We start from the raw sequence: 12,911 nt of genomic DNA on the forward strand, positions 1-12,911 counted from the left end.
CTATTTATACATAATCCAATTAATATTGTAATGAATTTGCCAATTTAAAGTTTAGTATTACATATCCAAAAAATTTTCCCATATATTGTTTTGCACAATAAAAAAAGAAAAAAAATAATTTACAAGTAATAAAGTAGAAGTCTGATATAATTTTACAAGTAAAAATGCAAAAAAAAGGACAGAGGATAAGTATACATATTCCATCTTTATTATTTCCTCCAGAATGAAAACCAACCTCCACCACTAGATTTCTTATCGGATGATGAACTATCATTGGATATAGATTTCTTTAAACTGTCACGACTTGTTTTCTTTTTCAGTTTACCTGATGTAGTCAAGGAAATCTTATCATTATTATGAACATCAGTTTTAGAACTATTTGATATTGATTTTTTCAATTCATTCCAGGCACCACTTTTTTTCCCATTTCTTTCAGGGGATTCTGACCTACTTAGATTATCCCCATTTACTGCATGTCCTAATCCACTCTTACCATCTTTATGTTTAACACCATCCGCAAACTTTATTTGAGGATTAGTATGTGATTCATGTGTCTTGGACTTCCGATTAGATAACGTGTAATGCTGATGTTTTCTGATATGAGTTGATCCATCACCATCAATGTGATCACTACTATCATTTTCTATTGATGTTGTAGTATGTGAAGTAGTCTTATGGGCTCTTGGAATTTTCATATTTTTTGGAGCTCTAGGTAAATTTTTTGGTAATTGAGTATATGGCTCCACAACTTTTGATCCAAATGGTGTTGGAGTGGCAGTACCAGATGGAGTGACACTTAATAAAGAAGGAGATGTATTAAAATTTGAATTAGCCGTTGCTGGAGATAATGGCGATTTTCGTTTCACGTCAGAACTATAATTATTACCTAAAACATCTAGCATTGATTTTTTAGGGCCTGAATGCATATCTTGTTCACCAGTAAGGATTCTTTTAAATTCTTTTAAATCAAATGTATCATCTCTCTCAGTTTCATTATCAACATTATCATTAAAGTTTTCAATATCCTGAATAAATTGAAATGAAGCAGTTAATAACAAATCAATCTTTTTTTGATTTTTTTCATTAGATTGTAAATCTTTATTATTATTTAAATCTTCAATTTTATTTCTTATATTTATTCTATGATTTTTTGCAAATTCATGTATTTTATCCTTCAAAGAATGTTGTGATAATTCAGATTTTATACTTAACATTTCATTATGTTGATCAGGGGTTGGCCTATAAGTATCCAAAGAATCTGTAGAGGAGGAATTGTCTTTAGATGTATTAATTGTCTTTTTAGATTTAATTTCATCCTCCAATTCTTCTTCTAAATCACTCTTTAATTGATCATCCAATTCTTTATTAATTTCTTTTTCAAGCTTTTTAGAATCCTTTGAAATAATTGGATGTAAATGTCTATCTTTCTTAATAATAATATCATTACCAATTGGTGCCGTATTTGAATGTAAAAGACTTGGATGGGTTGGAGTTGAAAGAGCTTTTTTCGATTTTTCATTCTTACTTACACATTTCCCATCATCTTTTGAATATTTCAATTGAAATTGTTCTTGTAAATTAGATTCAAATTCAAACATTCTTTTAGTTGGAATAATAATAGTTGGCACAGGAAAGGCTGTTACCAAAACGTCAGTCAAATTTTTAGATTTCCAATGCACTAGATTTGAAGTTCTTTCCCACCTTAAAGTAGACGTTACAAATAGATCAGGCGTATAAATATTTGTTGCGTCAATTAATGCTTTCTTCGTAGATTCTACCACAAATTCAATAGTTATCTTAATATCCTTATCTTTTGGTAAAATTGTAATTACATAATTAAAGATATTAGTTAATTTCTGTTTAATCAAACCTTTTGAATAACCAGAACACCATTCTTCAAATTGTTCATGGTTTTGAATTTTTTCATTAAAATTACTACCAATTGATAAAGGTAATTTAATGGTTTTATTATTTAAATTTGAATCTACTGTAGTACAAGTTCTATGTAGGCTTGTAGTTGATTCAAATTTCATATTTTCTAAAGATACAGGCCTAGTGGAGAGTAAACTTTCTTTATCCTTGGAAGCTAAACTATGTTCATCATTATTTGTATCAGAATATGAATGATGAGTATGATGAATGTGCCTATCTATTTCTTTATTATCTTTATGATCTTTATCATGGTGTGATGATATAGAATTAAAATGTCTATCCTTTGGAACATTTGTTATAATCACCAAATGATCAGTATCTTGTAAAAATTTTGTTACAGTCCAATCTAATGCCACCCAAGTATGCCTTCTACCACTAATATGACAACACACAGTCCTGGGCCAATTGGGGAACCCAACCTTTTTCTTTAGAATCATTTCACGCTTTCTCTGTGCCTTTGGCAAAGGAGTATAACCATCTAAAGTAGTTGGGATTTTTTCAGGGGCAGGGAAAAACCATTGATAATCTTGAAAATATTTTTCTTTATTTTGAATTCTTTTCTCCATTTGTAGTTTTCTTTGTTCCCACTTAATAGACCAATTTTTTTTAGTGCTGTTTATTATGATTGAATCATTTGATATAGTTGGTCTTGATGGGTAATCTACTCTAACGATTTTCCCATTCTGAGCCACTTTAAACATTGAAGCTAAAGCGTTTACTGAAGCCAATGTTAATTTTGGAGGTGGTGAAGAATGCCTGACTCTTGAATGGCTACTGGAAGAACTTGTTATATAACTATTTTCTGGCATATAACCTGGATTATCACCCCCTTCATTATCATAGAAATCTTCCATAGTATAAGGGATCTGAACCCCTTCAAATTCTACACCTTCATCATTCAATGAAGAATAGCCCATTACTGTGGGTACAGTATTAAAGGAAACAGATGGTTTAAATAATTTATTTTTGAATCTTTTTTCATAATGAGGTTTATTATCTAAAGTTTCTTTTTCAATTTTTTCATTTTTCAATTGTTCTTTTTCTTTTGAAAGCAAAGTTGATTCCAATGAGATTTCTTCATCTAATAGTTGTGTAAAGTCTTTTTCTCGTTGATCTAAATCTACATAGAGTCTTACGTTACGGTATGTATCTCTTAATTGGTCATAGGGATCGAATCCTTGTAAAGTCATGACGATAGCAATATGAGGTTATATTGGAAGCAAAAAAATAAAAAATAAAGTAATAAAATAAACCAAAGCTAAAACAAAGGAATTGAAGAGAGAAGAAAGAAAACAAAAAAAAAAATAGTATAAACACAAACAAAGGAAATATTTATAGCTTAGCTTATTTAACGATTTATAAAATGGCAAATAATAAATAAAAATAGAAATAGAATAAAAAAAATATAATGCGCTCTGTTCTATGATCAGTTATTTTAATATGCTAAATTTCACAATATCTATTGGATAAAATTAAAAAAAGAAAATAAGGTAAATAATGTTCACTGAGTGCGTCAGATAATAAAAAAGTATCGGGGGTGGGTAAGAAATATAGGAAAGTATTTTTAAAAGAGTAAGATTGCCTTGAAGTTAGGGGACTCACAGAGGAAACCAATGTAAAAATTGCTTGTTAGGTTGAAAGAATCGATTGATATATGAATTTATAAGAATATATTTAGAGCTATAATGCGCATCGTAATTAAAGTTACAAGATATATGAAAATCTTTTTAAGATGCTCATCCATCACTAATAACAACCATTATTTTGGAAGTTACGATATGGTCGATTAAGTGTTAAAATTATTCATTGAGTTTGTGTATTTTGTCGGTTGGTGAATTGTCAAATTTACTTATCTCGGCATCCATGTTCCCTAAAATTTCATGATACTAAACTTCATATTCTTTTTTTTCCGGCTTTTGGCTTTTCTGCCGATCCGAGAAATTAAACAAAAAAAAGAAAAACCACAAAGGCAAAAAACAATTCCGTGTTCGATTCTCCGGTGAGGTATATACACATAAATTATAATAAAATTCAAGTAATAATTTTTATTAAACAATTAACAAGAATGGTTAATACGACAATTACATTTCAACTTAATTTTAATCACGTTTTCACGTTTTCATGTTCTCGTCTACTAATGTTTGCTTTTTTTTCAAGGATCGGGTTGACCTATTTTGGGAATGTCAAAAACAAACAATTTTCCGTCAATCAATAATAATAAAAAAATAATATATATATATATATATATACATAAATATAAATATAAATAAATAAAATAATAAATATATAAAAAGACAAAGAGACTACAGATAAATAGAGTGGAGAAAAAAAACAAACAAAAAAAAACAACAGCCTTCGATCATCAAATGAACCACTCTACTACATCACCATCTGAGATGTGTCAATGTATAAAAACGTAAAAATAGAATCTATAAAACATATAATACGTATTCCAGCACCTAAATCAATATCATTTTTAAAACGTAAAAGTAGTAGTAATTTGAGATTTAGCCAAGCAGAATTATCTAACTTACAAACTGAGAAGTTACAATACATTGAAGGGCTCAACGATGAAGATGAGATCTTATTGAAACTGACTAATCTTATAAATAAATGCAAGAGTTTTACAGTGTTGACAGGAGCAGGTATATCTATCAAATCCGGGATTCCAGATTTCAGATCTATTGATGGTCTTTATAATTTAATTAAATTACAATACCCAGAATTAAAGAATTCTATTCAATCAGGTAAGGAATTATTTGATATTTCATTATTCCGTGATTCTTTAAAGATTGAATTTTTTGCTAAATTTATTGAAAATTTTTATAATAATTATATTCGATGTGCCAAACCAACTCAAACACATTATTTTATTAAGCATTTACAAGATAGAAATAAATTAATGCGATGTTATACACAAAACATTGACGGGTTAGAAGAAATGTCAGGATTAATAAAAAAAGCTAACGAGCATGAACCTGTAATTCAATTACATGGAGATATAAATAATTTACAATGTATCAAGTGTTTCCAAGAGTTTGAATGGACCAGATATTATTTGAGGATGTTTTCCGAGGGGAAATTACCTAATTGTCCCAATTGTATTGATTATAATGAATCACGTAAGAAATTGGGGAAACGAATTATTAAAAATTTTGATGGATTTTTAAAACCAAATATAATACTTTATGGAGAAAATCATTCTAAAGGTGAAAAAATATCTAATATTATCAATCATGATTTAATGAAAAATATTCGTAAAAATAGTTTATTTTTAATAATGGGGACCAGTTTAAAAGTGGATGGTATAATTCGTTTAGTTAAAAATTTCAGTTCAATAATTCATAAACAAAATGGATTAATTATATTAGTGAATAAGACAAAAGTATCAGAAAGTATATGGTCTAAATATATTGATTATCAAATAGTTACTGAATGTGATGAATTTGTAGAATATTTAAAAGCCAAAATCCCAGATTTTTTCATGAGTCAAAATCAATCTGAAAAATTGAAAAAATTGAGAAAAGAAAAATCAGATTTACGTAAGTTACAACGTGAAAAAAAGAAACAAGAAACAGAACAAAATGAAGTTAAAGTAAATATATTAAATACACCCCCTAGCACACCAATAATAAGTCAAGATGAGACTGAAGTTGATCTGATAAGAAAACGTGTGTGCGAAACGGAATTGGAAGGACTAGGGTTAAAAATGCAAAAGTTTGATGATAATAGTAATGATAATGATAATGATAGTACCGATACCAATACTGATTCTAATACTGATAATATTATTGATAATATTATTGATAATAATAATAATAATAATAATAATAATAATTGAATATAAATATATAAACGTTATATGAAAATTTTATGAAGATTGTTCCTTTTTCACGGAAGTGGATAATTTGTTATCATCTTTAAGTAATTGCTGTTTTAAAGATTCTATTTCTTTTTTCAAGTTATTATTTTCTATGATTAAAGAATCGAATTTAGTGGCTTTTAATTCTAAATCTTTTATATATTTTTCTCTTCTTAATCGAAATGCCTTTTGAGCGTTTCTATTCTGAGCAGCTCTTTTCGTATTTCTTAATACTTTACCAGACTTGCCAATCAAATTTGTTGATGCAATTGTAGGCGTAGCAACAACAGCAGGCGTAGTAGTAGTAGCTGCTGTGGGGGTGGTACTTGATGTGGGTGTGGATATGAGTGAAGATATCGGAGTCGTAGTTCTTACAGATACATCTATAGAAGGTATGATGGTTGGAGTATGCTGATGAAGTTGAATAGCAGGGGGAGTACTCGTTGTAGTTTGATACTGTGACAATTGAGGTACTACCTGTGGGGTGTATTGTTGATATAGAGGGTTATTTTGTGAATAGGGGGGTAATTGCGAGTATTGAGTTGTGGTGATGAGGTTGTTGGTATTTGAATCTACTCTTGGTAGTTTCAAAAAAGGATCCTTTGAGTATTGAAAGGGAGTATTGATAGGAGTGTTGGAAAGAGGCAATTTTAAAAACGTATTTGTAGAAGTGTTTGTAGAAGAATGGTTTTGTAAGTTCATGTTATTTAGATTTGCATTATTGGTTATGTTTGTATTGACAGGATATTGGATGTGTGGGGGGGACATGGTACCTGGGGAGAAGTATTATTTATTAGGAGATATTAGTTGGAAATAGAAAGAGAGAAATAAAAATGGAAATAGAAATAGAAATAAAGTAAAAAAGGGTTAACAAAAAGAAGAAGAAAACAAAACAAAATAAAACAAAACAAAACAACAAACAAATAAGAATAGAAAAGGGCAGTCAAAGATAAAAAGATGATAAATAAATTTATAATTGTGGAAAGTATTATAGTAGTATTGTTGTGTATGTGTATGTGTATGTGTGTGTGACTAACAATACTAGTAATGACAATTAAAAAAAAAAAAAAAGGAAAAAGTTTAAAAAAAAAAAGGTGTGTTGAAGTATGCTAGGCTAAGCTAAAAAGGTAGCTTACGGAATGTGACAATAAAAGATTAAAATTAATAGTAATAATAATAATAATGATAATAGAAAAAATAAAAAAAATTATTAGAAGAAGAAGAAGAAGAAGATAAAAAAAGATCTGATGTAACAATGTAGATGGCGAATAGATCAGATGTGATCTAATAAAATATTTTTAAATTTACTTGCTTAAAACCTTATGGAAATTTCTAAATATTTTTATACAAGCAAGTAAATACTATAAATGAATAAATCCATAAAGAGAATGCTCAATTAAAAAGAAAATAAAAAAAAAAAAAACTAAAATAAATCAAAAGGAAATAAAGTAAAAAGTGAGTAATAGTAAAGGAACGTGCGGGTAACGACTAATTGGGGGTATTACGTGGGTAATGTAATCTGTAACAAATTGTATTGATTGATTGATTGATTGATTGATTGATTGATTGATTGATCGATTGCTTAATTGATTGATTGCTTAATTGATTTATTGATTTATTGATTTATTGATTGTATAATAGTGTATAATGATTGTATAATAGTGTATAATGATTGTGTAATATTGTATAATATTGTATATTGCAGTGAATTGTAAATTATAAATTCTATATTGTAAATTCTATTTTGTATGTTTAATAATGGGCGATGACGAAATGTGGAGCAAAAAAGAAAACAACACATTGTGACCTCGAACTATGGCCATATATACTCGCCACAGTTGTCTCCAGACAATCCACGCAGCATGCCACAAACCTAATCCGGGCTGCTGCGGCTCGGTGTGCGGCCCAGAGCAGGCCGCAGCCACTGCGCTGCGCGGGTTGTCTGGGCCCGGCCCGGTTTCCGAATCGGGGTACACTACCGGCGTGGGCAAATTCTCGAATGTGGCCGGAAACGGAAACGGAAGGCGAGACGCTGACAAAACACCGAGCAGTCACGTGGCAGAAACCCGGAGGGTGTGCGGCTGGTAGCTGCAATGCCGACGGCGAAAGGCGGATGCGGCAGATAGGGCAGGAGTGGCAAATGACGTAATCTGCTCGTAGAGGGGTGGAAGAACCAAAGAAAAAGACAAAAAAAAAAAAAAAAAAGAGAAAACACGGATTTACGTTTTGCGGTTGGTGTGTTTTTTTCGCGTTTGGAATTTTTCGCGTTTATGTTTTAGTCTTGTTTGATTGTGTCTTGTGGTTTGTGGTTTGTGTTTGAAGTTTCTTTTTGATTTTTGCATCCAACTTGACTTTGCTTAACCCCCTAGTAAAGAAAATAATGCCATGGCTATCATAGACAAGACACTACGGTGTTGATTTACTATGCTGTCGTTTTTACTAGTATTGCTACGATGACTCGATGATTCACCACCAGTGGTGGCCGCATTGTTCTTATCATCATGAGTGTTTGTTTCTCCCATGCTGGTTCTTGTCATGTTACTTTTTTTCATCGTAGTGGAGGGGAATTGTTCACTTGAAATTGAAGCGTATAAATCACTCACAATGGCATATTGATCAGTGACATTATCACCTCTACCATCAGATTCCACGATATTATTTGCTTGATTATTCTTTACGAAATATGTATAATTATCCAAGGGTGATGGGAATAAGCCTTGATCTTTCAATCTCTTGTAATCCCATTCCATACTCACATCAGTCTCAGTTTTCCAATTCCAAAAGATCCACCCCATAGTATACGTCTCGTAAGTCATCAATTGCATTTCAATGTATTCTCTTACTTTATCCCGGTATTCTTGTTTTGATAGTTGTAAATCAAAATTATCACAACGTCCATTGGCAGTTTCATTATAATAAGTACGATCATATCTAGCACCAATATTCACACCATTCAACCAATGACAACAATCTGTAATGGCAGCAGACCATTCTCCAATAATACTATTACTACCGTTGAAATTTTCATTTTCAAAAATACTCTTGGAATAATCACTAATATCAAATAATCGATTCCATTGAGTATTATTCAATTGCCAATCACTGAACACTTCATAATGATGATGATCAATAACAATATTACTATCGTTATATTTATCATTCCAATATCCAACACCTTCGAAGGCATCATGTAAGATCAATTTGGTGGAGTTGTTATTTTTTCTTTTCTGATTGTACATCTTATACCCCTTTTTGTATACTCTTTCAATATCATCGATGTTGATACGGCCATTCAATGGTTCATTGACCAATTCAATACCAACAATGTGATCCATCCCAAGATATTTGTCCATCAAATCTTCCCAAATAGCAATGGTGATATCTTCACTAGAGGTATGATTTTTTAACCAATTCAAAGGTCCATACAAATTTCTTTGACCTGAATTATCAAATCCATTTTGTGAACCGGGGACACCATGTAAATCGATCCAAACGTTTAATCCATATTTCTTACTCCATTGAATGGCTTGATCCAAATATTGCAATTGAATACCATTGCCGATATATGGATCTTCAAAAGTATATTTGTTGAAATAATTGTTCTTGGTCTTGTTGACATTATCTTTCCAACCCCAATACCCAATAGGTAGACGAACCAGGTTGAACCCATCAGCACTAATTTGTTGGAAATCGTCTTCTGTGATCCAAGTATCCCAATGAGTTTTCAATAACCGGTAACTTTCATTATAACTCAATTTCTCACAAAGAGTATATTCGTCGATGATTGTGAATTTATCATTGTCACCATTCAAGAGAGAATTTGCTTTTTCATAAATCGAAGGTGTAATGTATGGTTCAGTTACTAACCAACCACCAATACTAATACCACGGATAGCGACTTGTTTATCTCTTTCAGTGGCTTGAACGAACGAAATAAAAATAAAAGTTGATATTAACCAAAAATATTCGGGCATTTTTGCTTTTGCTTTTGCTTTTGCTTTTGCTTTTGCTTTTGCTTTTGCTTTTGCTTTTGCTTTTGCAGTTGCAGTTGCGCTTGCTTAAGGATCTACGTTTTATATATGCATAAAACTGTGTGGTATTGAAAAAAAAGTGTCATGTCTATAATAGGAAGCAAGACACGAATTTTTCCAACGAGTTTCCAATTCGGATCTTCGCGAGACAACTGTTAGGACCAATTAGGATGACGAATATGAGAAAAACAAACAAATATACAAAAGTACAAGGGTGGTAGCGATATTGTAAGAAAACTGGTACCCACGTTGTTCTATATATAACAAGTAGCAGTATGAATGGGATGATGGTTTGCCAACTTTTTATATATATACCAGTTGTCGTTCTCAAAACATCACTTGGTACGAAAACGGCAAGAGATCTTTTGTGTCTTTGCATTGTTAAAAGCGATGCGGAGAGGCGATGGGTGTGCGGTATTTGTTACAGAATGCAAAATTGATATATAAACGATAGTGAGGCAAGTGCAGTGCAGGTGCAAGTGCAAATGCAAGTGCAAAAGCAAAAGCAAAAGCAACTGCAACTGCAAACAATGATTCTAATCAAAATATTCATCTTTATTCTTTTTTATTGGGATCTCTACGAATGTAAAAACATCGTAAGCATAACGAATCATGTTGATGAGCACGGGGTGACGCATCGACAGATTGTATTGAGTAAACTACCTATACACACAAAAGTGAGTCACAGAGATAATATCGAACATAAGAGAATGCAAGAGAGTTTCAACAACATGGCACCATTAGACACGACGTTGTCGATCAGTAAACGGGTTGATATCTTTAACTCGTACTTGCGTAATGTCAAGGAAACGTTTAATTTAATCAGTGAGGCACAGGGAAGAGGCCGGATCATGAGTGAACAGGGAGGATACTTGGTGTTGACACCGTTGAACGAAGCGATTTTCGAGTTGAAATTGAAACCGTGGGAGTTTCCTCGTGACATCCATCGGATGGAGGGACAAGACAAGGATGAGATAGAAGTCGAAGAGGCTATCAATGAGAACATCAAAGATTTCATCAACGCGCATGTGGTGAAACTGCCCAGTTTGAAGAACTTAGCGTGGGAGAATGCAAACGATAACGAGGCCGTTGTTCATTTGCAGTCGCTTTCGTCCGCGGATATAAGATTGAAATCGGATGACGAAGGGTTGATGGTATGCGGGGATGGAAATACATGGATAAGAGTGGGACATATTGAGAAATGTTCCAATGGTGTTATAATGTTTATCAACAAAAGTCTAGTGATACCATGAGCGAGGAGCGTGGAGCGTGGAGCGAGGAGCATGGAAGCACGTAGTATGAGTGTGTAATGTTTTATATAGTAATGTGTTTTTTTTACATAAGTAAACGTATATACGTAAATGCAATGAATCATATCCATTTGGGCGGATTGTTTTGTCGGGCTTCCAGCTGGGCTTCCAGCTGGGTAGCCATCTGCGGTGCTCCTTGCAACAGTGCACATTTATTTTCCAAGTGTTTGATATACTCGATTGTCTTCATCAAGATAACCGCCTTGTTGAGTTTTGTGGCTGCGGGCAATCCGTCGAGATCCAGATTGTCTTGCTCCAAGAGGGGGATCCCGCATTCTTTCTTGTATGCGATACGGAGAGACGGCACTATTTTCTTCAACTGGATCATCTTGTGGTTGATGTTTGTTCTATATTTTTTTTCGATGATGTTGTGAGACTTTCTGATTTTCCTTGGTTTGCCAGCTTTGGTTATTGGGATTCTGGGAGCATCAGGGGCGGATTGGCCAGAGCCAGCCTGGTTTCCTTGCGACTGCGACTGCGACTGCGACTGTGGAATTTCAGGGGCGTCTTCGCGTTTCACAGGAGGCTCCTCGTTGCCACTGGACAGATCGTTCGAGCCGAAATCCAGGGGTAATGAGGAGGGAATCTCCCCAGACAAATCCATCTCTCCCAAGTCTGTGTCACGTGCCGGCAGCTCTGCGAGTCCCGTGACGCCTGCCAGCTCGTCGAGAAAGTCCTGGCCCAGACCCAGCGAATAGCCGTGGTCGCGGTCGTGGTCACGGTCACGGTCACGGTCGTGGTCGTGGTCGCGGTCACGTGCGCCGGCAGATATCGCTGTGGTGGTGGGCGAGCCCAATGCGCGGGAAAGCGTCACTGGGGTCTCGAACACGGGAGGCGACACGGCAGGACCCCCCTGGAAGTTGCTGGAGGCACTGGACTGGCGTGACCCGACCCCGTGCAGGGCCTCGGTGAATGATAGCGCCGTGCCGCGTCGCGACTGTGCTAGCGCCGTGCCGCCGTGGTGTGCGGGCGACGAGCCGCGGACAGAGCCGCTCAGACTGTACTGCTCCAGCGCAGCACGTGTGGGGGCCAGCTGGCCAGCCCCCACGGTTGCTGGCGGGCTGGCCCGGGCCGCACAGCCTCTCATTTCCGCGGCTGCAAGTTGCATTCCGGACGGATGGGGGTTCGGGTAGGGCTGTGCTGCAGAGTAGGGTTGCATGGTGGCGTAGGGGTTGGGGTAGGGGTTGGGGTAGGGTTGCGGCTGGCCCTGGGGCTGGCCCTGCAGCTGGCCCTGGTTTCCCGATAGCGGCGACAGAGGCGAGTCCAGCTGGTAACTTGGCCGGAACAGGGGCCGGTTGTCCTGACAAAAGGCGTCGAGCAAATCGAGAGAGCCGAACGTGTCCGGGACATCCGGGACATCCGGGGTGTCCGGGGACTTCGGCTGAGAATGGTTGAGGGACATGAAAAGATTATGGAGATGGGCTGTGATGTGATAATGCTAAAGTGAGAGAGTGATGTTGGAAAATGGTGTGGTGGGGCATTAGCGTCGGCGTGAGCTGCCAGGCGCACGACGTCCCGTATATATAGGCCGAGTGTGTGTGGGCAAGTGTGTCGCACATAGCGCCGTGCCTCCGTCTTAGTCAGGGCGGAGTAAGCGCCAGGGGGGTGCAGGGGCTGCGAGCTGTGAGCTGCGAGCTGTGAGCTACGAGCAGCGAGCTACGAGTGTTAGCGAGTAGCGAGTAGCGAGTAGCAAAGAGCGACGCGGAGTTGGCGGAAAAAGACGGGAAAAGACGGAAGCGGGACGGAAGCGGGACGGAAGCGGGACGGAAACGGAGC

At 35.5% G+C, this 12,911-nt stretch overlaps 6 protein-coding genes across 6 annotated transcripts; 2 read left to right on the top strand and 4 right to left on the bottom strand.

Annotated features, from left to right (window-relative positions):
- Nucleotides 1-209: 209 nt before the first annotated feature.
- On the bottom strand, nt 210-3,122 carry TBLA0J00770 (uncharacterized protein; the record flags this gene model as incomplete). Its single annotated transcript, XM_004182546.1, has 1 exon — nt 210-3,122. One exon carries the CDS (start codon nt 3,120-3,122, stop codon nt 210-212), a length of 2,913 nt encoding a protein of 970 aa, XP_004182594.1.
- A 1,214-nt stretch (nt 3,123-4,336) lies between these two features.
- HST3 (NAD-dependent histone deacetylase HST3) lies at nt 4,337-5,773 on the top strand (the record flags this gene model as incomplete). Its single annotated transcript, XM_004182547.1, has 1 exon — nt 4,337-5,773. The coding sequence occupies one exon, from the start codon at nt 4,337-4,339 to the stop codon at nt 5,771-5,773; it is 1,437 nt and encodes a 478-aa protein (XP_004182595.1).
- A 30-nt stretch (nt 5,774-5,803) lies between these two features.
- Nucleotides 5,804-6,562, bottom strand: TBLA0J00790 (bZIP transcription factor; the record flags this gene model as incomplete). Its single annotated transcript, XM_004182548.1, has 1 exon — nt 5,804-6,562. The coding sequence occupies one exon, from the start codon at nt 6,560-6,562 to the stop codon at nt 5,804-5,806; it is 759 nt and encodes a 252-aa protein (XP_004182596.1).
- A 1,589-nt stretch (nt 6,563-8,151) lies between these two features.
- Nucleotides 8,152-9,768, bottom strand: EXG2 (glucan exo-1,3-beta-glucosidase; the record flags this gene model as incomplete). Its single annotated transcript, XM_004182549.1, has 1 exon — nt 8,152-9,768. The coding sequence occupies one exon, from the start codon at nt 9,766-9,768 to the stop codon at nt 8,152-8,154; it is 1,617 nt and encodes a 538-aa protein (XP_004182597.1).
- A 542-nt stretch (nt 9,769-10,310) lies between these two features.
- Nucleotides 10,311-11,078, top strand: TBLA0J00810 (uncharacterized protein; the record flags this gene model as incomplete). Its single annotated transcript, XM_004182550.1, has 1 exon — nt 10,311-11,078. One exon carries the CDS (start codon nt 10,311-10,313, stop codon nt 11,076-11,078), a length of 768 nt encoding a protein of 255 aa, XP_004182598.1.
- A 118-nt stretch (nt 11,079-11,196) lies between these two features.
- On the bottom strand, nt 11,197-12,537 carry HMS1 (Hms1p; the record flags this gene model as incomplete). Its single annotated transcript, XM_004182551.1, has 1 exon — nt 11,197-12,537. The coding sequence occupies one exon, from the start codon at nt 12,535-12,537 to the stop codon at nt 11,197-11,199; it is 1,341 nt and encodes a 446-aa protein (XP_004182599.1).
- Nucleotides 12,538-12,911: the final 374 nt, after the last annotated feature.

This window comes from Henningerozyma blattae, chromosome 10 (assembly GCF_000315915.1).
Source record: "Henningerozyma blattae CBS 6284 chromosome 10, complete genome".
In the NCBI taxonomy this organism is placed as follows: domain Eukaryota; kingdom Fungi; phylum Ascomycota; class Saccharomycetes; order Saccharomycetales; family Saccharomycetaceae; genus Henningerozyma; species Henningerozyma blattae.